Genomic DNA, 27,891 nt, shown 5'->3' with positions numbered 1-27,891 from the left:
GAAATTAAGCTATAAAATTCCCCATCTAAATTTTATAGGAGATTTTGTTTTGGCTGAACTTAAAATTGAATGGGAATTTGAACAGTAAACTGTAATTACCGGAAAGGATTATTAAAACTGAAGTTCGAAGTTCAAAATTTTGCAAACGCGGCTCAATTTTTCGTAAATTAGCGCGCTCTGGTGGAAAAAAAATATTGTTTTTTTGTTGCTAGTCATAAACAGTCAACATGTAATTAAGTTTAGAACATGTGGAGTTTTTTTGTTAGAGGTAAAGGTCAAAACAGAATTAATTTCACGTGTTTGAGTGTCGAAAAATGCAAATTCGATTCTTGTTATCAAGTCTGTGATAAAAGCACCTATAAAATAAATGAAAGAGGCGATCAGATATAGCCAATTGGACATTTTATCTTGTATTCTTAACACCACGCACACGTTATACTTCGTTAGCCTCTTGAAAATCCCACTTCCATTTACACACGCAATTTCGTAAATCATTATATAAATTCGCATAGACGTATTTCAGCTTTGGTCGATTCTTCTCTCTCTAGCCTTCCTCTTCAACAGTTCATCCTTCTCGGCCCCCATGATAGCAGGGCCACCTCTAAAGAAACAACCTGTTGGTGACGTCACCGTGAGCCAAAGTAAGAACCGAAGAGTTCTTCTGAAGTTCATACCTGCATGCAACGACGACAACGGTGTACGTTCGCCGCGATTTAACACCATATAAACAAGACATCGCATCTATTGACGTTGACTGCTGTTAGTGGTGATGTGAAGTGCTGATTGTGTTTGTAATAGCGTGGATAGATGGGAAAAAAGAATAATGGGAGCAATCCCATCAGATCCTAAACAAACAAATTTACGTTTTGAAAGATGAAAGCGATCCTGCTACGACTTGGAGGATTCCTGACTATGCAGGACGAGTTTTTTCACTGAGAATTGGGAATCGAGAAACTGCTCGTGCGGTTGTGTCTTCGTTCTGAACTAAGAATTTTTAAACGTTTTAAACGGCATGTGGCACAGTTTTTGAAGATTTATGGAGGAAATTAGTTATTTACGCTTTCAGTCATGAGTTATCAGGTAGGTGGACAGACTATTAACTTTTACAAATTATACGAGAATTTCGTGAATTAAACACTCATAATTTTATGTGATGTCTTAACAAAATTTGAATAAACTACACAAAAACGAAATTTTAATAAACTTGAATATTTTCTACGGATTTAACCGGCAATCTTCGGATGAGACTATTTTTTGACTTCAAAAACATTCAAATTGCCAAAACACAATTATAAAGGCATAGAGGTAAATTGTAGACAAAAAAATTAATGAAAACAATATGATATTCTTTATTTAAATATTTTGGAAATTTTTACGGCAACAATCAAATTTGGCGGATTTATTACTTTAGAGACGCGTATTGAGTGTACTAAAACACAGAATTTTAGAACAAGAAAGGAAAAAATGTAATTTTTCATTTGCAAAACCACTAAGACAAATGTCAACGTTCTTAATTCAATTCTAAAACTCTAAAAGATTGAATTTAAAAAGTAATGACGTTTGGTGGACTTTTTACTCGAAATTACTGAATTCGAATTCCAAAATTCAAAATTTTCTATTCCAAAACTTTAAGAATTGTAACCTTAAAGTAGGTACAGTAGACTCTCGATAATTTGAAATTCAAGGGACCTGGCAAAAAGTTCAAATTATAGTGTGATTCAAATAATCGAGAAATAGAGAAGAAAAAATTCAAATAAACAAGAGTTTAAAGCCAAAGAGACAAAAGGCAGAGTAAACAAACCAATCAGAGAAGAGAGCGTAAAATCCACTAACTCCACTTTGAAGAAATATCATAAAACTTATGTTTTGTAAGATATGAATTCTTCTGGGGAAACAGATTTATGCTACGACGAAACTTTATTAAAAAAGTCAAAAAAATCTAATTTTAAAGCTGCAATGACATTTTTAAGAATGGCTTGTTCAGAAGTTTTCGGTTTTCCTTGTTCGCCCATGTGAGAGACTTCAAATTAACGAGAATTCGGGAGAGAAAAATTCAAGTTATAGAGTGTTAGCGGGAAAAAAGTTCTAGATTTTACTTAAAATTAACGAGGGGACCAAAATACATTCACATTTTTCATTTTATCGAGAGAAATCGAGGGTACCGGGAAAAAACTTCAAATTATCGAGAAATTCATATTATCGAGGTTCAAATTACCGAAAGCCTACTGTTTTGGTAAGCGTCCTTTAGAAGCGTTTATTTTGTATACTAAATTGCAGAATTTTAAAACAAAAATTACGTTATTTCAAGTCTTTTTTATAAAACGAACCAGATATTCAAAATTCCACATTAAGTTCTACAACAACTCCGAAAATTTTACCGTGGAAACAATAAAATTTAAAGGACTTATTACCTAAGAAGCAAAATACCACAAATCTCAGCAATCAGATTAATTACACGTGTGCTTTCATTATGTTCAGACCACAGGAAGTGATGTTTTCAAGACATCTCAACTAAATAACGCTCAGACTTGTCTTGATTAAGATATTCCGAGTCTAAATAAAGTATTGACAATTAATTAGATTTGCAAATCAACACCTGCAAGTTGAAATGTATTGATGAATTACGTCAGGTCATGTCAAGAGCGTGAATAATTTTGCATTAGTTGCTTTTATTACAGTTTGTTGTGGATACTTTATCTTTGTATTTCTTTCTAAAGCAATGGGAGAATATTAAGCGAATTAGTTCCGCTAATTAATTTCTTGTGTTCATTGGTTGTATCAAGTTAATGCCGCTTTTTTGCATTCGATATAGCTGATTGGAGGAGGAAAATTGGCGTTTTAATTAGCTACAATATTTAGATTCGTAGTAATAAACAATAAAAGAAGAAATGTTTGTTGCAATTTCAAAAACTTAACGGCTGCGTGGCAGACAAAGTTATTTCGAGATATCCGTCGTTTCAAGGAGAATTAAGGAAGTCATCAAACGATTTCAGGAAAAAAGCCTTTGATGATAGGTGAACATACATTTTATGGTACCCATTTGGGTTAATCTTTCAGAAGCTTTGTTGACAATAACACTCTAAATAAGTTACATTCTTGAGTGTGGTCAACAGCTTATCCAAAAAGTTATTGGAAGCGGCGAATGAAAAAAAAATCCTTCACACTTCTCCGCGCTCTCCGTTCATCAAATATATTATGTTTGGTCATCTGTATTATTTCCAACTTCAATAATGCAATATACGCATCATTGGAAATCGAATTCGTGTAAAAATATCTGTAAAAACAGCAAATCGTGTCATGCTTTACTGAATTCTAGCCCTACCTTTATTTCGACTCCTCAGGTACTTAACTTTGTGTTAGACTAACAATAACTATCCTGATGCAACCATCAACTGCGTGGTATTAATTATAGAGTCATGCTATAATATTGACCTGACCTCTTACTTACAATTGAGCTAAAACTGTTGATAAAATAGAAAGATAATTTCTTCTAAAGTGCATTGCCAGCCTGTAAATATTAAATAACGGGAGATCTTTTGTACGGTACTTTAGGCCATCAAAAATGGACCTAGAATGACATATCACTAATTTTAATGATATATGGTATATCTAGTTTGGTTGATGATGGTCAATTCTGTTGGTACCGCCTACAGAACGAAGTCTGGTAGCTATATAACTTAATTGTGACTAAAGGAGATGTGGTACCATTTTTCCAGACTTAATTATTGTAAAAATTGCACGCTGGTAGAAAACTTGCGGTAGTGATTATTATGTACGTAGTGTAAATTACGTATTATTAAGTGGGAACGGAAAAAAGTCAAGCTGGTACAAATTACAGATAGCAGTACCACTACTATATTAGTTTAAATACAAGGAAATCCGCACAGGATTCTTGGTTACGCGTTTTAGTACAAGTGAAAGCAGATTTTTGCGTTGATTTGAACTTTCCCATGAATACCGATGGTTGGAATGACATCCCAATAGAATGGTTTAGTCACCTATCAGATGGTTATTATTTCGTCTTGTACGTTGTAATAATGATGGTAATAGTGTCGGTAATTGTGCAGTAAATAATTTCACTAATAACATGCACCGTATTATTAAGTGAAGCTACTAAACACAATGATGCAGTTTTATTTTGAAGAGTTTTGGTCGGTCTGCGGTAAAGGAGGAGCCAAACGCTGTTGTCCTTGAGCTGCCAACATCAAAGAAATGTCTTCATCAACAATCTTCGTCCGACACTCCAACCAGAAACTAACGCCGTAACCGATTGGCGATTTAACGTGAACCTGTGCGCCGTTTAGTATTCGATTATAATTAAGTTTTATGTATTTTCGCTTGTCGAACAACATTCCTAAAACCTTGTGGGTGATACCTTATTATGCCTTACCACCACCACGATTCTTATTATAATCTCGAATGCATACAATAGACGGAGAAAAGGATATTATAAGCAGTGTATTCAACTTGCGACAATAGATCGTGATTGTGCACTATCTTTATTGAAAACAGAAGATATCTATTGTCTACTTAGATAAATATTACCCGGTTCTCAGCGCCTTTCTGCTACCAGCCATTATTATGTTGATACTCTTTGTCTTTTTGCATTCTGCTCCCGCAGCATTTCGTCCTTTTTTACTTTCGTATCGTTTTCATTCTGCTATTGTAGCTCGTTCTTTTTTGTCACACAAAGAGAAATAACCAGAGGCACATTTATTTTTAATAATTTCTAAATAAATCTTCCATATATAGCCGCAGCAGCAAGGTTACTATGTGGCTACACTAGTTTTATTTAAAAACGAGATTCTCTTGAATTAAAGACAACCTTTATTGCAGGTATCATCACTGCTCATTGGAGATACCAACAACTTAAGCACTCGAGATTGGCTCCTAGATGTAACCGATGATACCACCGTTTTATCTATTCCATTGGATGCCAGCGACAATGGTCTTTTTACTGGAAATTTTGTTCCGCCTCCACCAAGACCATTATTTCTCGAAGAAGGGGTGACACCCGATGGATTAACGACCTGTGATTTATGTTCGTGGGCATGGCAGAATGGAAACTCATATGCCATGGATGCTACCACTAGTCTGGGTTAGTTCTTGTTACCAAAAGATTTCTGCGCAAATTGATATCAAATTAAACATCACACCGGATCGTTATTGCACGCTAATGAGATTTTAACTACACAAAATTGCCTGCTTTTACACAAAATTAGACAAAAGAACGGTGCACAATGATGGGAGAAATTTTAATAAAACGTTTATTATAATGCTGGTGTTTATAAAAAATGTTTGTGTGCTTGTTTTTACCTTAAAGTGTCTTTTTATTCACGCTTAGCGCCCATTAATTAAACCGGTTTCGTGGTTTGAGGAACCTGCAGTTTTAAATTACACAGCTGCATATTATTTAAGTACGAACAACATTACGGACAAAAAATTAATTCTGTTTTAAATGAAGGTCTTGGGATTTCACCCAAAAAGTCTAAGTTGTTCTCGAGACGTTGTGTAATTTCATACTCAAATAGACTTATTTCAATTGGCAGTTCTAGTTATTATAATCAATGCGCTGTTATTAAGAGAGGCTTTTCTTTGGATTAATGAAGCAAATAACAAAAGGAATAATTCAATACATCGCTGCAAACAGAAATTTGAACAATAGCAATTATAATTTTACAATGCATAAAACCTATCAAAACCGAGTCTTACACGGATTGGAAGTTTAACTTTGTGTTAACGCGTGGGTCATTGGAGATGCAAATGTTCCGCAAAAAGTTAATATTGAATTTGATGGGTCGTAAATTTGCAGACGTTGGAGACTTTCATTGTAAAAGAAAATCGAAAGGAGTAACTATCGTAAATCTAGTGACAAAAACTAGGCAGAGAAGTTAAGGAGAGGCTAAAGACGTGATGACTATTCTGTTCTTGCTTTTTAATTGCTGAAGCATATAAACAAGGGCTTAGAATGGAGATTTTTTTGATTCCTAAAAAGTCACTTACCGGACTAGTTCTTTAATGGCTCCTCGGTTGCATTTTGCGTATTTCTGATGCAAAAAGTGTTTCAAATCTAAGAGAAATAATCCAAAATAAAAAATATTTGTCTCTTTATGCGTGTCGCTATTTATTAAGCAGACATCAAGTTTCGTTCATTGCAGAACCTCCCAGTGAACTAGGATGGGTGCTCACACTAGTAATTGTCTCTCTGACATCAGCAATCCTGGGCGCCATCGTAATGATAATAGTCCTCCACTGCAGAAGGTGAGTCTCACACCGTTTTTCTCCCCCCATTAATCTTTTTTTTTCAGATTAAAGAACCCAAACAACGCAAATGGTACGTCCGAACCACCCACACTCACCCCCGATTACCGTCTCTAATTTCAGGTCCAGACCAAGAGTCGTCTCGTAGTCCGACAAATCGCCCTCCTATCAACACCCCCGACGATAAAATCGTCGTTCACCCCAACGTCCCTTATAATCAAAACAATATGAACGGAGTTTGGTCTTGGCTCTCGCGTCGATCCACCACGACGCCTTCCCAGCTGGAAAACCCTCCGATTTCGTTTGTGGAAAATCATTACACGCACATGGAAGATCCGTACAACACGGTGGACGACGCACTTTACGCAGAATTAGACGCTGAGAGTACAATTAACAGAGACCCGAACACTGCTTATCAGAATTCGGCTTATACAGATTCGGATGCTCCAACGTCTAGTGCTCCTAGTAGTGCGTATTATTCGGATCTTTCGGTTGCTACAGCACCGGATAGAGCGTATGAAGTCGTGGGATTGTCGACCATGCCGGTTTGGGATGCCGCAGAAACGAAAAAGCAAGGAGCTGTACGACTTGCGGTTATCAGTGAAACCGTTAATGTTCCTTCCGATTATGTTTGATAAAAGTGATATGATGGTGCAAGAAATGTTAGATTAGGGAAATTATAAGTATAGTTCAAAATAAAATGTTTAACCGTCCAACAGCTTTAGAAGATTTGTACAGGGGAAGACGCGGAGCGTCCACTTTACTCTTCTCCGAATTTAGTAAAATTATTTATTTATTCACTAGAGTTTTTATCACCTCCCAGCGCACTTTTTTTAGAAACAGGATCGCTGAAAGTTGGAAAGATTCCAAAAATCCGTACAGTCGACTCCGCTTAATTGGGACATTTTTAAAAGACGGAATCAAATATAGGTAAAGTTTCTCCTCTTTATTGCAACGAAACATCGGATAATCGGGACAGAATGTTCTGGAATTCCACATTTTCTGAGAAACAAAATATAAATCGCATTTTTCCAGAAGCAAAATATAATCAACTAGACAATTTACGACTCCCCACTAAGAATTCGACTCATTGACATTTAGTTCTTTTGTACAAATTATTGTTTTAATTATAATCAACTTTTTATGGGACCTCCGGATAATCGGGACAAAATACATTTTTCCGATGTGTCCCTACTGAGCGGAGTCGACTGTAATTTTACCAGAAAAACCACTTTTATAGGTAAAGTATTTTATTGATCAATCACAAATAAATATTTTTACAAAGTAGCTGTAAAATGACAAGCATTAGTAAAATGAATTCCACAAAATAAATGTACATTTAGATTGGCGCAGATAGGCCTGAGGAATCCATTTTGGGAAACTGTAAAAATGGGGTTTCAACCATGCCAGTAGTGAAACAAAAACAACTTGTAACATAGAAAAAACTTTAAACTAATGATTTTAATGAAAAAATGCGAAATAACTTAGTGAAACTAACATGAAATATCAATGAACAAGTTTGAGAATTTTCGTCTCAAAGTAATGAAAACACTGAATTGTAAACAAAACAAACAATGTAACAACTATGAACGCATGGCAAACAATTAGAAATAAAATACACGAACAAAATACAAAATAACGTTCTTACTAAAAAAGAACAAAAATATATTATAATCTGGAACAGTCCATACATCTTAACCAATGCTTCATAACAGTTGATTTAGCTTATGACGCAATAAGGTAACGAATTATTGTATTGTTTACTGGCATGTCAGTCTATAGAATTATCTTCTGTTTCAGAAGGCCAATTATCAGAGTAAATCCGCAGAGACTTTTCCAAAGTGGCACAACTTTTTGAAGGAACTCGACCCAGTCGCGTGTTTTCTTTGATGCTGATCTCCTTCTTTTCTTCTGAAGTCAGTTCTTTCAGTTTCTCGCGGCTGTCCCTGTAGACACGAACGTAAAAACAAGACAAAAATTACCATCATACTGACCTATAGAAAAACGAAGAGCCGTCGTCCACCTGTAATGGCCACTGATCCAAATTCGTAACGTTCGGATCCCATTCCAATTCAGTGTGTATATCTAACAAATGCATGTCACAAGGAAATATAGTTCTAACAAATGCTATTTGGACGTTCTCCACGGGTATTGTGGACATTTCCGATACTTTGGTTTTAAGTTCAGCCATGGTAGCAGTTTCCAGAACTACTTCTTGGAACGGTTGCAAAGTCATAGTGGAAGGACACCAATGCCGCGTAAATAAAACAAGCTGACTTTGTGAAGTCACCACTTCTGGATAATCTAATTCTTGCAAGTAGACTTCGTAATTACTTAGGACTAAAATATCGTCTAAGAATAACTGGTCGTCCAGATACACTTTTTTTGGCTTCTTTAAACATTTTTCTCGCAAGCGACATTTATTATACGGAATATCAAGCATATGCAATTTCTTCGCTTTAAGTAGGATTTCCTTCTTAACTTGGCCCACGGATTGTCCTCTTGTTAAGATATGTTCCAACAGAAAGTGATTGGTATCGGTACTTCCTGGTTTTAGTAAATATACTTTACAATTAAATTCGTTTATTGATAAAGCTCGTCCTAGTTTAACAGTTAGTGTTTGACCATCGCGAGCTAGGCGTAGAGTGTCTGACAAAGTGGACCACTCTTCATCTGGACTCGGGTACTGCCGATAAATTTTAAAATATTCCTTTGGTACCCTAACTACATTCTCTAAATACTTTTTGAACACATCCAACGTCATCCGATTATCTACGAAGACTTTACACAGCTTTGCGTAATTTCCATCAGTTGGACTTCTTTTGCAATCTTTTATACTCAAAACTTTAAAATATGTCACATTACGCATGATACCAGTGGCATTATTGTCCCAATTCATCTCATCAGAAGGATTACCGAGAACATCGTAATTGTAAACGTCTTCGGCAGGGTCCATGGGAGATATCATGTGTTGGTCAGCCGGTGAAGTTGAATTACTTGAAAAAATACCCTGGCAGTCACCTAGACACAATCTTTAGCAACGAGACAAGAAAAACCACAGAATTACCTGGGGCATCTCCTACAAGGGTACGATCACTATCGCTCAAGCTACTGTCTTCACTGTTACTCTGATCACCAAACGTGTCGCCGCAATTGATACCCGGCTGCGGAGAAACGCGGAGATTTGGGGAATTTGTGCGATCGGTTAGAGCATCTAGTTTATTTTCATTGCTTAAAACTGATTCTAAAGTGGGTATAAACAAGTTGTCCAGCGTGGCTGCAACCAAAACAAGTCAAACTTCGTCAGGGCTCAACTTCATTTCAAATTACCTGGATCTGTATCTGGCAACAAAACGCTGAGATACACAATATTCTCGAATCTCTCGATAATCTTCTTAAATTTAGAATTGTCGAATTTCTTCTCAGGATCTTCATCTACAGCGGTGGACACGTATAATTTAAAATCTGTAGAAACGTTGTCAAATGGAACGATTAAGGTGTCGTCGTCCAAAAACTGAGGTCCGGTACAAAATTTCGTGATGGCAACCTAACAAAACAGATTAGGAATAAAGTGCGCTAATATAATTATTAGAACTCACCTTAATGTTATTAGAACTCATAATTAACAAATCTGCGAGTTTTGTTTTCAGTTCCCGAACCGTATCGTCGACATCTACACGAACTAGACATGGTTCTCGAACTTCTTCAGTTTCAACGTTGACGAAGTATGTTCTCATGTTGACACCGCCTTTCTTATAAGTTCTGAATTCAGTTCCTTTAAAAAATATATTAGAATTTGTGAGAGAATAAAAGTCCCTTACCTGGTTCTCTGATCTCCAGCAACCAGTCCGAATGAAACATTTTTAACCTATCAAGAATATCACAGAATTTAAGGTCATCAGATTCGAAACTACAGTCAATACACGATTGTTTTTTATTATAAATAACCATCCGACAGTCTTCCACGTCTACGATTCCCTCCAGTTTAAACCGGCGATGCGCCATATGTGTTCCGTCTTCCAGCGTGGCGTCGCGAAACAGATTAATCCTCACATCCATTAATTCATCTGTGCATGGATTGTAACAATTAACCGTCAATCTGAACGAATTGTTTTGCTTTTCTTTGTTTATCCTGTCCGTTGTTTCTTTAGTTCGCATGTTGTGGAGCAGCTGTTGCATGTGCGGAGGAAATTCTTCGACTTTCATCGCTGCACAATTTCGATCTTTATCGATTTGTCGGTACATTAACATATACGCGTTGGTACTGGAAGTGTAGACTCCTGAATAGTAGGCTTTTTGAGGCCCTCCACCGTAGGTTTTCTTGATATCGTCTTCGGTTATTTTATTAACACTTTGATCGTTAAAACACAACCAATAGCCCTTGTCGAAATCTTTGATGTAGGCGTAGTAATGTCCTCCAGAGGCGCTCCCAGAGTGGATCATTATACTGAACAATTCGTAGTTGTAAGGACCTTTGGCTTCCGTTTCGTGGTGCACGTTACCGGAACTCACGTCGATTCCTATCAAAAAAGTGTGTTAAAGAGACGGAGGGAAAGAAAAAGGGTCGTACCTTCATCGCTGTCTTCGCAGTTTTCATCATGGTCGTTAGCAGTGGAAGACAAATCAGTACCCTGACAACTCTCATCATCTAGAGCTGAACCTGAGTCAGTTGTGCTACATTCGTCGCATTTGACGACGGTGTCTCTTTCATCCAACGTTTCGTTCTCATTCCTATTATTAGGCACGAAAGAGTTTAGATTTAGTGTTTCAGGAAAGACAACTCTACAAAAGACCACATTAGAATCAATTAACAATTCCCAGACTCTTCTTACTTATCATTTAACTTAATTCTATGCATTGTGTTGTAATCAAAATCAAATCTCTTCAAATGCAAAGTTAACAAATAAGGGAACTTGATGAACTTCAGCCCTTTATGTGCGTCGCACTTTTTATTACACTTCTCGCAGTGGTATTGATTGTTTCCTTCCAAAGTTTCGGGTTGAACGAAGGCCCGCAACGCTTCTTCTACACTATTATAGGCCACGTTACTTCCAAATGGTCTCACGGGCAATGGGATGTCCAGAAAGGTGTCTTCTCTGGACTTTTCCGTGCCGCATTCCAAGCATTTGACGTAATCTAACATTGTGCCTTCGTACAAATCGTTTATTAGATTGGCCTGTTTGGTATCTTTGAATTTGCGTTCTAAAGCATCGAACATGACTCTACACAGTTCTTGGATGTCATGTTGGTGCCAGGCTTCGCTGCCTTGCCAGCCGAAGCTTGTGGTTAAATCCGTGGTTTCCACGGCAGATCTTGTAGAGGTCTAGAAGGAAAAATTCAGTGACAATTCAAAGAAGAAGCTTCTCACCTGTAAATTCAAGAACAGCCTTTGCAACTGGTAGGGAATAGACCTGGCTTCGTTTTGTCCATCAAATTCCCAGTTATAAATGGCGTTTCTAAATTCAGGTGTCATAAAAAGTGCTTGCACCAAACTATTTAAATAACACGTCATGGCTTGATTTACTAGTCCTACGTAATTCGTACTTTCGACGACACTCATTGCTTCCACATTGCTGGACGGTTCTACATCACAAGTTGATGGTCTGATTCGGCATCGCGAACAGTGGCCAATCTCGGGATAATCTTCATCAGCGGTGGTGTCGTTCCCACTCGATGATGGAACTTCACCTGTTGTAGGACTCGCAGAAGCACCCAAAAGTAGATCGTCGTCGGCGACGTCGTTCACGTATAAAGACATGTTTCGTTTTTCTGATGGTGTGACCATTATGGTGTAATTCAACTCGGGGTTTAATTCGATTCCGAGGTCCCCAATGCAGCTTGTTTTATAATCGTTTAAACAGATCTGAAATTTAAATTTTACCACTTCAATCTACGTCTATAAGAAATGTTTGGACGCCACTGAATGTGGCGCTGTTATCGCGCTGATAAAATTACAAAATATTAACATAATGTGTTTTGTAAACACCAGGCATATCTTCAGTGATCAATAGTTGTTGTCTGAGGTTAGAAATTTGATTTTAAAAGACAAGTGTTTTCATAATTGTGCCCGGAAAAAACGTCTTAGGTCATCACTATCATTAGATAATGCAAATTGTGTAATTTGTCAACATTTTATTTATTGACAATAAAAATTCTAAATAATCACTTCAGAAATGCCGTGTTTGCTAACACCGACATTTGATTATTACTTATCGCTGCATATATCAGCAATGTAATGTCACAGGAAACACGTTTAATGCAACTATCGAACAATAAAAGACTGGACTCAGGTTTATTAATTATTAATTATGTAAATATTTGCAAAAATGTTCTAAAACAACTCACTGTGTTAATTAAAAACCTGACCAAACTTTCCACGTAAAGAAGGAATTTTATTTACTGCAGTTTAATCTAATCTTAGAAAAATCTTTGAACCAATTTCTTATCGTCATTCTCACAATACAGTGAAATGCCTGACCAAAATAAAACAAATGCTTCAGCATGTCGATTTTATTTTTATCCATGAATGACGTGTGTACAACTTTTTTGGTCGTCAGAAAAAGCCAAGACGTCATTTTTAAGTTGTAAACTAGACATTAATTTATTACTTGGAATTTTGAAAATTAATTCATCGAAGCTCAAATGCTTTTTTAATGCAAAATAATTGCAAAGCAAGGGCTTTTGTGTTCATTAGCTTACCTAACAGTAAGAATAAAAATATGAGTAAATCCAATTGTTATAAATTATGTATAAAACTAAATATTTTAGGTATTAATTCTATTTTACTTTAAATATGTTAAAACAATTGTTGAATAAGCACAAAAAATGTTTAAATATTATACAATTCCGGCAAAAAAACTTCCTTGCTTGATACAACTTACGATTATGTAAACAATTACAATAGAAATTAATTCGTTGACGTCTTTGACAATCAAATTATAATGATTCTCTTAATGTTAAATAGATTCATTGGCACTAAAACTAGTGATTTTCACACTACTAACGTTTTAGATAGTAAATTTGGGCTACTTGTTATGGAATAATATTTGTTTTCATTTCATTTACAAGGTCTAAGACACATGGATCTTGTTTATTTTTTCAAAAACAAGAAAATATTTCTGTCCTCGTGAAACTACCATAGTTGCTACATTTTTAGGTCAAAAGGACTAAACAACAAATCGAATTATTGGCGTCAGGTTTTATGAAAGAGTTTTGCAATGACTAAGATACATTATGTAGAATAACTTCTTGTGTAAATATAATACTTGCAGTGTTAATGTAATTTAATCTTTATGAATCATCTTATAAGAATCAAAGCACCTAATTCTATTTTTAAATAAACCACCGCCGTTCTACTCACAGTTTTTCCATCTTTGCAATCAAGAACAAGATCAAGATTTTCGTGATCATTAGGAAAGTGTTCCCGGATGATCATCTCAATTTCTGTTATTCTCGTTGATGGGTTTAAATTAATCTGCTTTTGGGGCCTGTTTTCCACATCGTAAAAGTATTTTATATCCGCTTGGACGTCTTCGGCACTTTGCTGAAATAGAAAGATATTACTTCAGAGAATTTGGCGTAGACAAAACGAGGTAATAAAAGTGAAATTTTGGAAAGAGTCCAGTTCTTCATCTACGATTATGTAGGTGACAACAAAACACTGCGCTAAATTTCGTACAAAGCCAGAGTCAAACTTGTATATCGGACATTTAAAAGAAGCATTTTGGACAAGTTCCAAAAGATAATTATAGAAAGACATGTGTACGCAAATATAGGCTTGAAAACGAACTTATTTTATAATAACCAAATATGTTCATTCCGTACTTACCAGGTATTCGGACGATGAGTCCGGATCGTTGCATTTTCTTCGCATTTTTCAAAACCGGAAGAAACAATACTGAAAGATGAACAAGGGTGGGTAAAGACACGCGGCTTAGTTGTACAATGCGGTTTTAGAAAAACATTGACGCAAAGCGAAGTTATTACGAGAAACACTGCAAAAGTATATTTAATGCGAAAATGTTTACGTCATTTCAAAGCAAAACACTTCCGCGCCTGAATTGTCACTACAATTTTTTCAACGAAATTGCACAACAACAATGTATTATAATAAAACCGGTATATAAAAATTGGTTCGTGTTTATGTGGATCTTACCAAAACGGAATTTGACATGTGCTAGAATTCACCACGCGCCATCTTGCATGCCGTCCATTTTACAAAATCCCAGTCACAAAAATTATGTAACTAACAGGGGAAATGAAAATCCCCAAAACTGCGCAGTGTGCAGTGACAGTTTTTTAATTTTCAAACTTTCAAACAAACGTCAATTCGATTTCAAACGCTCGTTGTTTAGTGTCTGTTTTAACGTGTGATTTTAATTCGCGAAAATGGAGATGAACCGAAAAGTGGGTAATGAGACAGGGGCAAAAAAGAAGAGACTTCCTCAAGTAAGACAAACTTTGACCAGTAAATATCGTATGCTCAAAGCAAATCCCCTGTTGGCGTATGAGTTGGAGAAGAAGCTCCCTGCGAGGTCCAAAAGCAGAGAGAATCTTAAAGATTTAGTGACTGTGTTGGACTCAACGTTAGATGTGTCTCGAAAATATGACAGCTTTGTTGGAGTTTCTCAAATTCGACAGGCGACTATCTCAAGAACTCAAAGTTTTTTGAATAAAAACGTTAAACCTGTACCAAGCGCATCCACACAATCTCAACTTCACAGTCAAAAAATAAAGCCAATTTTTACTGCCCCGGTCAGCAAAAAGTGCCCAAAACCTGCAAACCTTTTCACAGAAACTGCACAATCCACTGTTGGCAGTGCTCTTGAGTCTACACAACCAACTGCTAGGACTCCTTCAGTTGACAGGAAACCCCTCACATTTAAAACGCCAAATAATTCAGTTTTGCAAGACATCACAATCAATAAATCAGGAAATTGTACCAATTCAAAAATAGTGACCACTTCCACTCCTGCCGCTAAACGGAATTCTGTGATAAATATTTATGATCCCAAAGAAATTTCAAGAAGATTAAAAGAGTGGTTGACGCGAAGAGGAAAAAGTTTTGGAGACTTTCATCATTTAAAATGTTTTGGAGTTCACACCCCAGTCAAACATTGCATTAAACCAGTTGTTAGTGAGCAGAAAGAAAATATAAGTAATGTGGATATTCCAGTTATTGAAGTTACCAAATGTGAAGCTGTTGACTTGTTTGCAACGGCGCAAGGAGCGCTCCAGGATTTGCATAAATTAATTATAGATGTAACTGAAATTCCAACTGTCAATTCTATTTCTTATTGTTTGAATTTTAGGGATATCCACCTGAGCAGTGTGAAATCTGGCTAAACTTAATCAAGCAGAAAAGTGGAAATATTGCAAATGGACCTGATTACTGGGAGTGCAGGGCCGCTTTAGAACAGACGAAGGGAAATTTGCAATTAGCGGTTGAATGCTACAAAACGGCGATTGTACACGGAGCTGAGGTAATAATTTACATAAAACCTTTTTTTATTTTCTTAGGTTCATGGAATGGCCGTGGAGTTGATTTTCTATTTTCTATGGGGACATTTTTTGCTACCCGTTTCTTGTTTTTAATTTGTTTTTCCGCTGCATTGTGTAAATCAGTTGTACCAAATTTTCTGTTTTCATGTTTATTATTTCCGATTCAATAATTCCAATATTTCAGACGCAGAATGTGGACAGGAGTCTTGATCAACTTCTCCAGAAGTTCAACCTGTTGAATATTAACAGTGAATTGAGCCCATCTGGAAACAGAGAGAGGAGTAGAATTGTTGAGGATGTCAGGAATATTTTCAAATCCAGCATCATCCAGTTTGCAGTGCAGGAGAAAAATATAAAAAAGTATGTGTTATGTTATTAAAATTATAGTCCTTGCTACATAATATGTTACAGAAAAGAAAACGACGTTTTTATGGTAGAAAAGCGCCTAGTTGCGACTCCGGTGAGACGCAGCACTAGGCGCTCCAGGTCAGCGTTTACGTCGACACCGGGAATCCAGATTTACACCACTCTGCAAGGTCTTGATGAAGCGGTGAGGGATCAGCTCACCTTCAGGTGCAATAAGGCGTTAGATTAAGCCAGAGAAAGCGATAATTATTAAGCATTTTAATATATTGATTGATATTTGTGTTAAAATTTTATAAAAAATGTGCAAAAGATGTATGGAATAATAGGTTTTAAATAAAGTACCAATTTTTATCAGTGGAATCTGATCAATTAGGTCAATTTAATATAGGTTGAGGTTTAGCTGAATCTATTTTCGAATGTTTGGACCTAATTTTGGGTCCCGATTTAAATTTCCCGCAAAACTCGTACAGACAACAACTGTAAACATGGCTGGCGTGACAACCATTTTGTTAAAATTGTGAGGTTAATTTCTAACAACCGCCAGCAGAATATCTTTTATTCGTCCTCCTGCTTTTATAAAGTATAGAAATGGCAGAAACTGCTGGCAATTGGTGTCTGATAGAAAGTGATCCCGGCGTCTTTACAGAGTTAATTCGCGAATTTGGTGAGTGAAATCTCTGAATGTTTTAGAAGCTTGACGGTTTTTTCCTTTAGGGGTAAAAGGGGTTCAAGTGGAAGAATTGTGGAGTCTGGAGCCTGAACAGTTTGAAAACTTAAAGTAGGTGATTATTACCATTCAAGGTGATACTTAATTATTGTTTGTAGACCCATTCATGGTCTCATTTTTTTGTTTAAATGGACCAAAGATGACGAACCTAGTGGCTCTGTGGTCCAAGATAGCCGCTTAGAGAAGATTTTTTTTGCCAAGCAAGTAATAGAAAACGCGTGTGCGACTCAGGCTATTTTAAGTGTATTATTAAACTGTCGTCATTCTGATTTAAAGCTAGGTCATACATTAAGTGAATTGAAAGATTTTTGTCAAGGTTTTGATGCAAATATGAAAGGATTAACGATAAGTAATTCACCTGTTATTAGGTCAGTTCATAATTCTTTTGCTAGGCAACAGATATTTGAATTTGATCCCTCTTTGGCCAACAAAAATGAAGATGTCTTTCATTTTGTTGGGTATATACCAATTGATGGCAGACTGTATGAACTTGATGGCTTAAAATCAGGTCCCATTGATTTAGGACCTGTTACTGCCGATACTGATTGGATTGATGTAGTCAGACCTATTATAGAGAAGAGAATACAAAGGTGTGTATTACCATTCAAATTGTTGCAATACTAATTGATCCTACAGGTATAATGAGGGCGAAATCCACTTTAATCTCATGGCGATTGTAAGTGACAAGAAAATGTTGTACCAGAGACAAATTGAGAGCATACAAAAAGGCATTGAGGAGTCTGGAATGGAAACAGACTCACAACAATCCGAGTTAGCACGTTTACGTCTCCTTATTGAAGAAGAAGATACCAAGAGACGGCAATATAAGGTCGAGAATATCAGGCGTAAACATAACTACTTGCCGTTGATTGTAGAAATTTTAAAAATTTTGGCCAAAGAAGGAAAACTCATGGCGTTGTATGAACAGGCGAAACAGAAGTCTCTTAAAAAACAAAAGACAAAAATGTCCTCCTAATTGTGTACTTTTTATAATAAAATCCGTTTCAAAACTTACGAGGATTTTGTTTCAGAACAAGCTTATTACTACATCTATTAAAAAAAGTAATACATATGCTAACTAACTAAAAGCAACATAATCTGCGTCGATGTAAAAATCTATGTACAAGTTGAATCTAAATCTTATCTAAAGTTAGAACTCAAAGAACTGTACAGTTTTTATCATGACAAAATTAACTAGTATTACCTACCACTGCCGACTTGAAGATCTTGTGATCAGTTCATGATCTTCAAATTTCTTTGATATTTACTTTAGCAATTAAGGCATCCTAAAAACTACTCTAATTTTAATCAAATTTAGGAATGTTTAACATCCTCTATAGGTCGAGTATCCATAAGGGCTCAATAGTATGGGTATATGATAGTTTTCAGTTGTGTTCCGACAATCAAACACCACCTGTAAATATAAGGGACAATGTAAATCATTTAGAGTGCTTTAGTTACCTCAATAAAAGGGTACATGGTGTCTTGTTTCCGCCCTTCAAAGTATCTATCCACATCATAGTGTAACTTGTATCTTCCAGGGGTAAAATCACCTCTGTCAACAAAACCAGAGAATTTTCCGTTTACATTAGTAACGCCTTCATTAATGTAAGTCCATCTTCCATCAATGAGTTTGTAGAGGCTGACTTGTAATCCTGCCACTGGACAACCTCTTGTGGTGTCTAATACATGAGTTGAGACTGGTGCTTTTGATTGATTTCCTTGGTAGTGTTGGTTGTGCTGTTAGAAAACAATATGCAATTAAAAAAAATTATAACAAACTATATAGTTCCTTTTATTTATAACAATGAGGAATTTTAGTGAAAACAAAAAGTAGCCAAACCTCCCTACCTTCTCAAATTGGACGTGGTGGAGCTCCATCCCCTGCTCATCTTCCTCCTCTTCTTCAACTAATTCTTGGTCTTCTTTCTGAAGGTTGTCTTCATCATCAACTTCTGAGTTAATTTCTGTGTATTCTATAGGTTCATGCTCCTCACTGTCAATTTCTGTTTGGTTCATATCGTCCTCCTGGAGCACCACCGCGTGGATTTCTTGCTGTTCCATTGCTTGAGCTTTACTCTATTACAAAATAAAATTGTATATTCAAACGACTTTAAACTGCAAAATTTACCTTGCGAGTATTATGAATTTGCGCAGCCTTTTGATGCCGTATAGTACAAGTATGTTTGAGCAAACTTAACCGATGAGCATGTAATGTCTTTTGGCAGTAAGTGCAGTAAGCCCTAGTTGGTTCTCCAACAACTCCTCTAAGCCAGCCTTTAAGAATCTTTACATAAAAACAAGACCATCAATAAAACCTCCTTACCTTTAAAATCTGGCATTTGCTCCCAAGCGGGACGATAAGTTTGTTTATAATATTTCCCCCTTACGATATTTGAACTGTTGGTTAAACTGAGGGTTTCATACGAATCGTCTAATTGCACTGGAATTTCATCCAATTCTTGTGAATCTTGAGATTCCTCTTCTGCTTCTGGAATCGCTTCTGCAACTTCGCTTTCCATTTCACGCGCCAAGATCAAACGGTTATTTTTCTTAGTCACTAAAAACCTCAAATATAACTAAAACCAAAATGGCTCCACACGCCTTGAGTCTGGGGTTTTCATTTCCGCGTCACCGGAAAAACTACGACGTCACCGGTACTCAAAAAAGAGTCTTTTATGAAATAAGGAGCACCAATCTGTAGTTGTAGCTAAAGAATTATTAATTATTACACCTCAAATGTACGAAACTGGTCTGGATAATTAATTCTAATCTAAAATAAGATTCTAAATTAATATTTATTAAAAGACTTCCGGTTTTGAAGCGCGCCAATTTTGAATATCTGTCAATGTCTTTATTTTCGCTCAATACTCTTCGGAGTTAGTTAAATTTCCATGTTCCGACGAAACTATTAAAGGTATTGAATAATAGAAATACCCGTTATTTTCGGTAATTTTAGTAGTGGGATGAAATAAGATTGTGTTAACGCGTCAGTAAGTGGTTTTGAGAAAAAATGAAGTTGTTGACCCATAACATGCTGACTTCTAAATGCATGAAAGCGGTTACAGTTGGATATCCTCTTGGAATTAGTGTAAGTTTGTTATTAAAATTGCAAGTGTTTTGTAGTTGTAGTTTATTTAACGCTTACAAAAAAGTCTTGAAGTGAAATTTTAGGTTATGGCACCCCAAAAAAATAGTCATTTAGTTATTTCGTTGTGTATACTACTAATTTAATTTTTATATATTTGTGTTTTTGCCTAGTAATTAGGTTGCGTAATCTGTTAGGCATTTATTGAGTAAAAAATAAAATAAAAAAATAATCCATGGGCCAAAAACAACCTAAAATCCAATGCTAGGTAGTCCTCACTTTGTTCTTTCCAGGCGGCGGACGTAAGAGTGTCAGAAGTGGACTTTAACCCTGATTTCATTGCAAAAATCATCCCAAAAATTGATTGGGCAGTTCTGTGGAACGCCGCAGAAAGCATAGGACAATTGGAAGGCCTCCCCAAAGAAATCGTAGAAAACTACGAAAACGATCAAGAATTCCTGAAGAAAGCTCACCACGTCCTCCTCGAAGTCGATATAATAAACGGGGAACTAGTATGTCCAGAAACTGGGCGAAAATTCCCCATTAACAACGGCATTCCGAATTTGTTGCTAAATGAAGATGAGGTGTAATTATGTTTTGTTCTAAAGTTTATTGTTAAGGTAAATATAAGTTGACGTATGTATTGCACTGATTTATTACCAATCTACACATACATTACAAAAAATGGCACATAAATATTGCAGTAGCAACAAATAATTTACATTACAATAATTGATTGGGTTAAAGAAATGTGTTTACGGAAATTGGAACAATTTATCCTGTAAAGAAAGAGGTGCGCTGGGGCACTTTGATAACAGACGAGTATTTCTACTCTAACCGTGTCTTTTTTTTACAAAAATATTTGCAATTAAAATATGCAGTAGTGAACATTTGTGGTGAATCATGGAGTTGCTAAACTCGATGTGCACTACAATTTACTTTGATGAAGAATGGGCGGCATTCGTTACTACGTTACTACCCACAGCCTTCACAAATTATACAGGAGGTTCTTAAAAAACTGTATGAATTTTCGGTGTTTAACTCACTTTCTAGAAGGAGTCAAACTTTAAGAATCACCTGTATACATGTTACCGTATATTACATATGCACAATTTAAACTAAAAAGCTTTACATTAATAGACTAATATTGCACTATTTAATACCTGGTAGTGTACAGATTCTAATAAAGCATCAACAGGTACTGTTATATCTGGTCACCGAAGTTATGTACGAAGAAAACCAAGCGGGGTTTCAATCTATTGATATCAGAAAAAGTTGAGATCTTATACACCACAAATTGCACGCCAACATCAACCAACTCTACGCTCACGATTACATTAAACAGGCAATCAGCAAAAATGGACGTAACATTTTAAAATACACCTCAAAAATTTAGAGAATGTTGCATACGAACTGCTACTTTCCCCGAGATTCTCCCACAGCAACACTCTTCAATTGCGAGAAAATACTCCCTTTGGCGAGGCCCAATTTTGGGCCTTTACATAACTCGGGATTCGAGCCACGGGGTTGGTACGTTCTGTTCCCCAATAAAGAGCGGTTTGGACCTTTTTGGAGCACTTGTGGTCCCTTGCAGATGTTTAGATTAGGGCCCTGCCAATTTATGTAGTCTTCCCTAGAAAAATTAACTGTGAGTTGTTCGAAATTTTATCTTTAGGACTTACAGTAACAGCTTGTTGTTGGGGCCGTGAGTGAGCGTAGGGTTAGGCCCTTTAGTGTCTATAATGTTCGGAGATCTGTGTTCTGTTCCAACGTCTTCAATGATCCTCGAGAACATTGCCCTGTCTTTATCTGATTTCTCTGATTTTAGCAACGATTTTATCGACTGTCGACTTTGGGAAACTGGTAACGTTGTTAGTCCGTCGATTTCTTCCGTTATTTCCCTGCAAAATCTAGATATAACGAGGAATTAAACAATGAAGAAAAACATACTCATTTCCGGTCTCTGTATTTGAACTTTCACCGTTTTCCTCCGCTTTACTGTCGGAGTTTTCTTGCACTATAATTTCCAGAATTTGATTCGCTCTGTTCTCATCAAAGTCTACGCTTTCAAGCGCTATCGTTATTAAATGATCGGCTACACCTTCATATTTCCGTTTCATTTTTTCCGTAACTATAAATAGAATCGATAAAATCCCATTAGCTTCCATTAGTATGAACTTACGCGTTGTTTTTTCGTCGGTAGTTTTCACCTTTGGAGGTGCTGCTTGCGGTTCTTCCTTTTTCATTTCTTCTTGTTTCTTAATAGCTTCGGTCTTCATTTCCATTTTTTGCTGGGCCATTTTCACAGTGTCTTTTCTTTCAAAGCCCATGTCGGTTAAAATTTCAGAAGTCTTCTGGATGTTGTTATCATTGTTGTACAGTATGTCCAAAATTACTGTTTCGTCAGCGCGTGGGTAAATGGATTTCATGTACCTGTAACTACAGAAAGTCAGGAATCTACTGCGAAAAAATGGCAAAAAATGTTGGCTAGATGTAATAAATAAAAATAGCATGCTGAGATAACATCCACAGAAGAGTTAACAATTAGTGTCCATGAGAAGAGTTCTATAAATCGCTATCATGATTCGGGTGGAAGTAAACTAAAATGATAGATAGTTCGGGTCTACCGGAAGAGTATGTACAGAGTGAGCAAAAATTACTTTAAAATGGTTACTGTATCGTACTTTTAATTATTGCTCACACTGTACATGTATAAGTAGTGAGTTTTTTGCTTACTTATCGAATACTTCTTACCAGCTGCATATATTACCAAAGTATTAACACAATAAAAGCTTTTTTCGTTACAACAATAGTAATTTTCCAGCTAAAGAAGATTAATTATTGTGCACGTAATTTTTATGTTTTACTGTGTTTCTATGACTACCTATTTAAAAAAACAAACCTACATCGACTATAATACAATCACTTATCAAGGTAGAAGTGTTCCAAAAGAGAAGGAAATAATTCTGATTTCAAAAGGCGCACAGTTGCGTCGACTCAACTGTTAAAGTAGCATCAATTTTGTGTTGTGATGCCGCAAGAAAACAAGAAATTTCAGAAAAGAAAAATGCGCATGCAAATTAAAAGTGCAATACGAACAAGAAACATGCGAAATATACAGAAAACGATTGATGAACTTGCGAATGCTGCGCAATCATGAGAACCAGAGCAAAGAGACATTTTGGAACACTTTACAGCAAGAGAACTAAACGAAACGCCCAAACCGGCCTTGTACCCGTTTTTGAGGCATTTTGGACATGATAAAAATGACAAATTAGGTAACACCATAATGGGGCGAACTGAGCTAAGACCTTAGTTTTAATTTAGGAGAAGACTGAGGCCGCGGAGAACTCCTGTAAGCCTCTCCAACTCTCGGAGAGCCAGTGCTGTTCGTCCCCGATCCTGGTCTTAATATCGGACTGCCACCCCTGGAGCTAGAGCGAAGCCCAAGGGGGGGCGTCTTATGTAATGCGTATACGCTGGGATGATGAATGTTTCTCTGAGGAGGGGGAGTTGCAAAAGGTCCAGGCGTAGTTATTGGATTTTTTTCCACCTGCAATGCACTTATCACAACCGCTTCTCTATTGTGATACCTAGAAAATGGTAGAAAAGCAAATGAAAGGCGGTGTGTTAGTATGAAAAAGCGAAATGTACAAAAGTGAACCATTGTTAGTTGGGCTAAAACAAACTGGAGAAGAGTACTTACTTTTTCATTAAGAGGCGGATGTGGGTGTCTGAGACGGTCGGGAACATCGCGCTGATTTTGGAAACGGCGTCATCGGTCTCCTGTTGGATTGATAAGGAACTGTCTTGGACTTTTGCCCCACGCAGCATTATGGGGCTTGAACGGGACGTGCTGCGAAATTCCTTTGAAAGAACATGGGAGTGTCAGTATGAAATTTTGATAGCAACAGCCCAAAAATCAACAAAAACACATCAACTCTACTCATCACACGTAACAAATAAGTACCTGGAACGCGTTTGGTTTGGAATTTTGGTTTGTAGTCATTTGAAATGCTGGTATAGGAGAAGGTTGACTGGGATAAACATAATTCCTTCGTAATTCTGGTGAACCGTGCTGTTAAATCCACGTGAAGCAGCATGTTCAAAAAGAGTAAACAAGTGTGTGCATTTACAAAGAACATCTTCCAGACATTAGAAATATTGAAATTTCACTCACTTGAAGAGGGATTTGTTCAATATTTGAAAAGTGCTTGGGGGTGGCATGGATTGATCTACGATTTCTGGGATCATCCCAGGTGGTTGTTTTTGTGTTATGATTTATGAAATACCTACAAAAAAGAAATAAATTATTCAACCACAAATGAGATTAAACAGCTTACGATCTTCCGGTGAGTCCATCTACTTTGCATTCCCAACCTGGGGGCATCGAGTCTTGTCTGTCGGACATTTTTACCGAATTTTCGAGCTAATAGTTATAAAATTTTATTAAAAAGAACAATAACAATTATTACGCCACTATTCTATTTTTGTTTTGACATTTGTGACAGAAAACAACGCCAACATTGTTTTTACCGGCGGAAATTTTAAGGGCGCCATCTCGTGAAAAAAATTAAAAGTGACAAAATATTATTTCTGTTTTAATTTTAGGACAAATTATTACATAAAACGAATTATTAGTGTAATTTTTGGATTAAATTTTTAGCCAAAAATTTATAGTGGTGTCTCATTACAACTGTAATATTACTAAAATTAATAAAAATTTTAGTGGCGGCAACCAACAATACATGCAGCTGTCAAACGACAAACTCATCAAAATCAAACGTCAACATTCAACATTTCCGGTGACTGGTGGGGACGTTAGTCCCATTTTTTGTATAGTTTGTTTATTTAGATACTTGAAAGATCTAAAATAATCCTTTCTCCTCTCAGAAGCACTAAGCTGACGCTACGCTACGTAAAGTTGGAAGGGATAATTGCTTTTAATTCACCGCAAGCTTGGAGGTTAGTGTAAACTCATCACCCAGACGTTCAATTTGTTTCAAATTTACGTGGTGTGATCCTACTTGGTAAGTAAATCAACAATTTCGGTCAACTTTTTACTTAACATTGTCGTTGATGATGGCGTGCATGTATTTTTTTACGCTCAATTTTTAGTTAAACTGAAAGATGCCCATAAAAAAAATTTGTTGTGTCGGTGCTGGTTACGTTGGGGGCCCTACTTGCAGTGTCATTGCTTTGAAATGTCCTGAAATTCAAGTAACAGTGGTTGATTTATCCAAGACCAGAATAGCTCAATGGAATTCCGATAAACTTCCTATTTATGAGGTAAAAATGCATGATTGTGTTATGACATCACTGAAGAGTGTTTTTTTAGCCTGGTCTTGATGATATAGTCAAGGCATGTCGAGGAAAAAACTTGTTTTTCTCAACTGACATCAAAACAGCGATTTTAGAGGCCGATTTAATATTCATTTCAGTTAATACACCAACAAAGACCATTGGAAATGGGAAAGTGAGTAATTACCTTGACCACTTTGGGGATTTTATATTCAGTGAGGAGCTCATGATGTAATTCTTGGTCATTCATTGACTGAATGGGGTATTTGCTAATCCTTCAATTGCTTTTAAAGATAAAGCTTAGAATCTATTATTAGTCATTTCCTTTTCATGATTGCTCCAACAATTTTTTTTATAATTTATTGTAGTTTTTCATAAAAATGCTTTGTATATGAGAAAATACCGGTTCTAAGGAATTAAAGGATTTGGGAAGAATTCTTATCAAACAATTCTTTGAACAGATTTATGTCTCTAATCTATAAGATTTATGTCCTGTAAATTACATTAAACGAGACTACTTTTTAAGGGTAGAGCAGCCGACCTCAAATACGTAGAGGGGGCTGCCCGAATGATTGCCGAAATAGCCCAAAGCGACAAAATTGTCGTCGAGAAAAGCACAGTTCCTGTCCGAGCAGCTGAGAGCATTTTGAAAATTCTTAGAGCGAATCAAAAGCACGGCATATCTTACCAGATCTTATCAAACCCCGAATTTTTAGCGGAAGGAACGGCCATCAATGATTTGATGAATGCCGACCGCGTGTTAATCGGTGGTGAAGAAAGTCCCGAGGGACAAGCGGCTATTGAAGAATTGTGTAGTATTTACGAGCACTGGATCCCGAGGGAAAAAATCTTTACAACGAACACGTGGTCCTCTGAACTATCCAAGCTTGTGAGTTAAGTCTGGAGTTGGATTCCTCATTTTGTTCGTTTTTTTAGGCCGCGAATGCGATGTTAGCGCAAAGAATCTCTAGCATCAATTCTCTTTCAGCGGTGTGTGAAGCCACCGGCGCGGATGTCTCAGAGGTGGCCACCGCCATTGGTCTGGACTCCAGAATAGGTCCTAAATTCCTCCAAGCTTCAATAGGTATCTATCTTATTTCAAAGTAAAATTTCCCGCCGATCATTGTAACTAACACTCTTTGTCATTATTGGTTTTGGTGGGAGCTGTTTTCAAAAGGACATTCTAAATCTGGTGTACATCTGTGAATGCTTAAACCTCCCGGAAGTCGCCGCTTATTGGCAGCAGGTGGTCGACATGAACGAATACCAAAAGTCAAGATTTACTTCGAAAGTCATCCAATCCCTATTTAACACCGTTAGTGGCAAAACCGTCACGATTCTAGGATTTGCCTTTAAAAAAAATACAGGAGATACGAGAGAAACTCCAGCCATCCACGTCGCAAAGACGCTCTTAGACGAAGGCGCGACGTTAAAAATCTACGACCCCAAGGTCGAAGACGACCAAATTTATTACGATTTGACGCATCCTTCAGTCTGCGAATCTCCAGAAGAAGTAAAGAAAGCCATCACAGTATACCACGACGCGTATTCAGCTTGTGAAAAATCACACGCCGTCGTTCTCTGTACAGAATGGGATGAGTTTAAAGTAATTCAAACAATAAAATTGAGGAGTTGTTATAATTTTCTTTGCAGAGTTTGGATTACCATAAAATTTATCACGCGATGATGAAGCCCGCGTACATGTTCGACGGTCGGAAGATTTTGGATCATCAAGCTCTGATTGATATTGGGTTTCATGTTCAGACGATTGGAAAGACGCTGCAGAGACCGCTTTTGACGAGGTTCTGCGGAGGGAACTCGTGTTTACATTAAAGGAATTTTATTTAGCAGAGGTTTCAAAATGACTGCATTTTTATGTATTCAATCGCAGTTATTCTGAAACGTAAATATACTTTCGGTCATTGCGATTCTGATGGAAGAAGTGGCAGAGGACTGGGTTTTATGTATGACATATCTTCATATTTGTTTTAATATTCTTGGTTCGAGACTTATAATCACCAAAAAAGTATTCTGAGATGTTGGTCAGATAATTTTTACTGCCATGATTTTATTACGGTACAATTACACAATTTAAAGTATTTGCAAACATGATTTTTTATTGCTTGTAAGTTGCGTGATGACTATTTATGTGTTATCATTTTTTTATTCATTTTATTTAGTGTTCCTACTTTGTAGTCATGTAAACTTTATTTATTATCTATTATAGCAGTTTATTATGTATGTATTAATATTTTTGTCTCTTCAAATTTATCATTCCTTATTGTTATTACCAAACTACGTGGGATTCCAAAACTTGTGCAATAATCGTTAATTATAGAATTAAATTATGCAAAAATATAAACACCTAGGAATAAAGCAGAGTTTTTGGGTTCATCAGAATCTTTGTATTTGTCACTGGCTTGATATTTAAAGAGAGAGGTTTAAAGGTCTTCAAATTATATATTTATTCAAACGGTAACATTTATTGCCACAGTGTAATTATTGTGAAGTTATTTTTTATATTTAAATGAACGTCTAAAAGGCAAATTTTCAATAAATGATGTAATTATCAGTTTTAGTTTTTCTAATCCTTGCTTAAGTTGATTATAATTCCACTCATAAGTCAAGGTGCACAGCCACTGTGAAA

The 27,891-nt window shown here is 36.5% G+C and overlaps 8 protein-coding genes across 13 annotated transcripts; 5 read left to right on the top strand and 3 right to left on the bottom strand.

The window, feature by feature from the left end:
• The first annotated feature begins 616 nt into the window (after nt 1-616).
• LOC148179819 (uncharacterized) lies at nt 617-7,061 on the top strand. Its single transcript, XM_088031553.1, has 5 exons — nt 617-1,080; nt 4,837-5,098; nt 6,159-6,261; nt 6,309-6,334; nt 6,385-7,061. The coding sequence occupies exons 1-5, from the start codon at nt 1,069-1,071 to the stop codon at nt 6,894-6,896; spliced, it is 915 nt and encodes a 304-aa protein (XP_087887679.1). The 5' UTR covers nt 617-1,068; the 3' UTR covers nt 6,897-7,061.
• A 432-nt stretch (nt 7,062-7,493) lies between these two features.
• Nucleotides 7,494-14,575, bottom strand: Usp47 (ubiquitin specific protease 47). Of its 2 annotated transcripts, XM_088031550.1 has the most exons (12): nt 14,417-14,575; nt 14,090-14,158; nt 13,622-13,804; nt 11,630-12,124; nt 11,094-11,584; nt 10,832-11,043; nt 10,083-10,781; nt 9,861-10,036; nt 9,592-9,808; nt 9,329-9,538; nt 8,256-9,282; nt 7,494-8,207 (listed from the first exon to the last, which is right to left on the bottom strand). In XM_088031550.1, the coding sequence occupies exons 2-12, from the start codon at nt 14,132-14,134 to the stop codon at nt 8,033-8,035; spliced, it is 3,930 nt and encodes a 1,309-aa protein (XP_087887676.1). In that variant the 5' UTR covers nt 14,135-14,158; nt 14,417-14,575; the 3' UTR covers nt 7,494-8,032. The 2 variants fall into 2 exon arrangements, with proteins under 2 accessions (XP_087887676.1, XP_087887677.1); XM_088031551.1 differs by lacking the exon at nt 14,417-14,575 and having other exon boundaries at nt 14,090-14,406.
• LOC148179817 (uncharacterized) lies at nt 14,564-16,482 on the top strand. Its single transcript, XM_088031552.1, has 4 exons — nt 14,564-15,522; nt 15,573-15,743; nt 15,947-16,122; nt 16,174-16,482. Exons 1-4 carry the CDS (start codon nt 14,650-14,652, stop codon nt 16,355-16,357), a joined length of 1,404 nt encoding a protein of 467 aa, XP_087887678.1. The 5' UTR covers nt 14,564-14,649; the 3' UTR covers nt 16,358-16,482.
• A 116-nt stretch (nt 16,483-16,598) lies between these two features.
• Nucleotides 16,599-17,869, top strand: Uch-L5 (ubiquitin carboxy-terminal hydrolase L5). Its single transcript, XM_088030386.1, has 4 exons — nt 16,599-16,792; nt 16,843-16,906; nt 16,954-17,445; nt 17,492-17,869. The coding sequence occupies exons 1-4, from the start codon at nt 16,717-16,719 to the stop codon at nt 17,829-17,831; spliced, it is 972 nt and encodes a 323-aa protein (XP_087886512.1). The 5' UTR covers nt 16,599-16,716; the 3' UTR covers nt 17,832-17,869.
• Nucleotides 17,821-19,510, bottom strand: LOC148179815 (uncharacterized). The gene is made up of 5 exons (XM_088030387.1): nt 19,182-19,510; nt 18,987-19,132; nt 18,707-18,934; nt 18,317-18,595; nt 17,821-18,269 (listed from the first exon to the last, which is right to left on the bottom strand). Exons 1-5 carry the CDS (start codon nt 19,375-19,377, stop codon nt 18,180-18,182), a joined length of 939 nt encoding a protein of 312 aa, XP_087886513.1. The 5' UTR covers nt 19,378-19,510; the 3' UTR covers nt 17,821-18,179.
• A 171-nt stretch (nt 19,511-19,681) lies between these two features.
• Nucleotides 19,682-20,584, top strand: Trmt112 (tRNA methyltransferase subunit 11-2). The gene is made up of 2 exons (XM_088030248.1): nt 19,682-19,946; nt 20,237-20,584. The coding sequence occupies exons 1-2, from the start codon at nt 19,869-19,871 to the stop codon at nt 20,531-20,533; spliced, it is 375 nt and encodes a 124-aa protein (XP_087886374.1). The 5' UTR covers nt 19,682-19,868; the 3' UTR covers nt 20,534-20,584.
• Nucleotides 20,583-24,474, bottom strand: LOC148179813 (uncharacterized). 4 transcript variants are annotated; one of them, XM_088030244.1, is made up of 9 exons: nt 24,287-24,474; nt 24,124-24,235; nt 23,914-24,021; nt 23,650-23,810; nt 23,255-23,536; nt 22,126-22,376; nt 21,894-22,074; nt 21,626-21,844; nt 20,583-21,576 (listed from the first exon to the last, which is right to left on the bottom strand). In XM_088030244.1, exons 1-9 carry the CDS (start codon nt 24,352-24,354, stop codon nt 21,360-21,362), a joined length of 1,599 nt encoding a protein of 532 aa, XP_087886370.1. In that variant the 5' UTR covers nt 24,355-24,474; the 3' UTR covers nt 20,583-21,359. The 4 variants fall into 4 exon arrangements, with proteins under 4 accessions (XP_087886370.1, XP_087886372.1, XP_087886373.1 ...); XM_088030246.1 differs by lacking the exon at nt 23,255-23,536 and having other exon boundaries at nt 22,126-22,382; XM_088030247.1 differs by lacking the exon at nt 23,255-23,536.
• A 231-nt stretch (nt 24,475-24,705) lies between these two features.
• sgl (UDP-glucose 6-dehydrogenase sgl) lies at nt 24,706-27,816 on the top strand. Of its 2 annotated transcripts, XM_088030676.1 has the most exons (8): nt 24,706-24,784; nt 24,837-24,973; nt 25,062-25,232; nt 25,282-25,419; nt 25,771-26,133; nt 26,181-26,330; nt 26,398-26,850; nt 26,898-27,816. In XM_088030676.1, exons 3-8 carry the CDS (start codon nt 25,074-25,076, stop codon nt 27,075-27,077), a joined length of 1,443 nt encoding a protein of 480 aa, XP_087886802.1. In that variant the 5' UTR covers nt 24,706-24,784; nt 24,837-24,973; nt 25,062-25,073; the 3' UTR covers nt 27,078-27,816. The 2 variants fall into 2 exon arrangements, with proteins under 2 accessions (XP_087886802.1, XP_087886803.1); XM_088030677.1 differs by having other exon boundaries at nt 24,706-24,973; nt 26,404-26,850.
• The last annotated feature ends 75 nt before the right edge of the window (nt 27,817-27,891 follow it).

Source organism: Gnatocerus cornutus, chromosome 2 (genome assembly GCF_029298725.1).
Source record: "Gnatocerus cornutus isolate USDA-ARS CGAHR chromosome 2, icGnaCorn1.1, whole genome shotgun sequence".
Taxonomy (NCBI): Eukaryota; Metazoa; Arthropoda; class Insecta; order Coleoptera; family Tenebrionidae; genus Gnatocerus; species Gnatocerus cornutus.
This window is presented reverse-complemented; position numbering and strand designations above follow the sequence as displayed.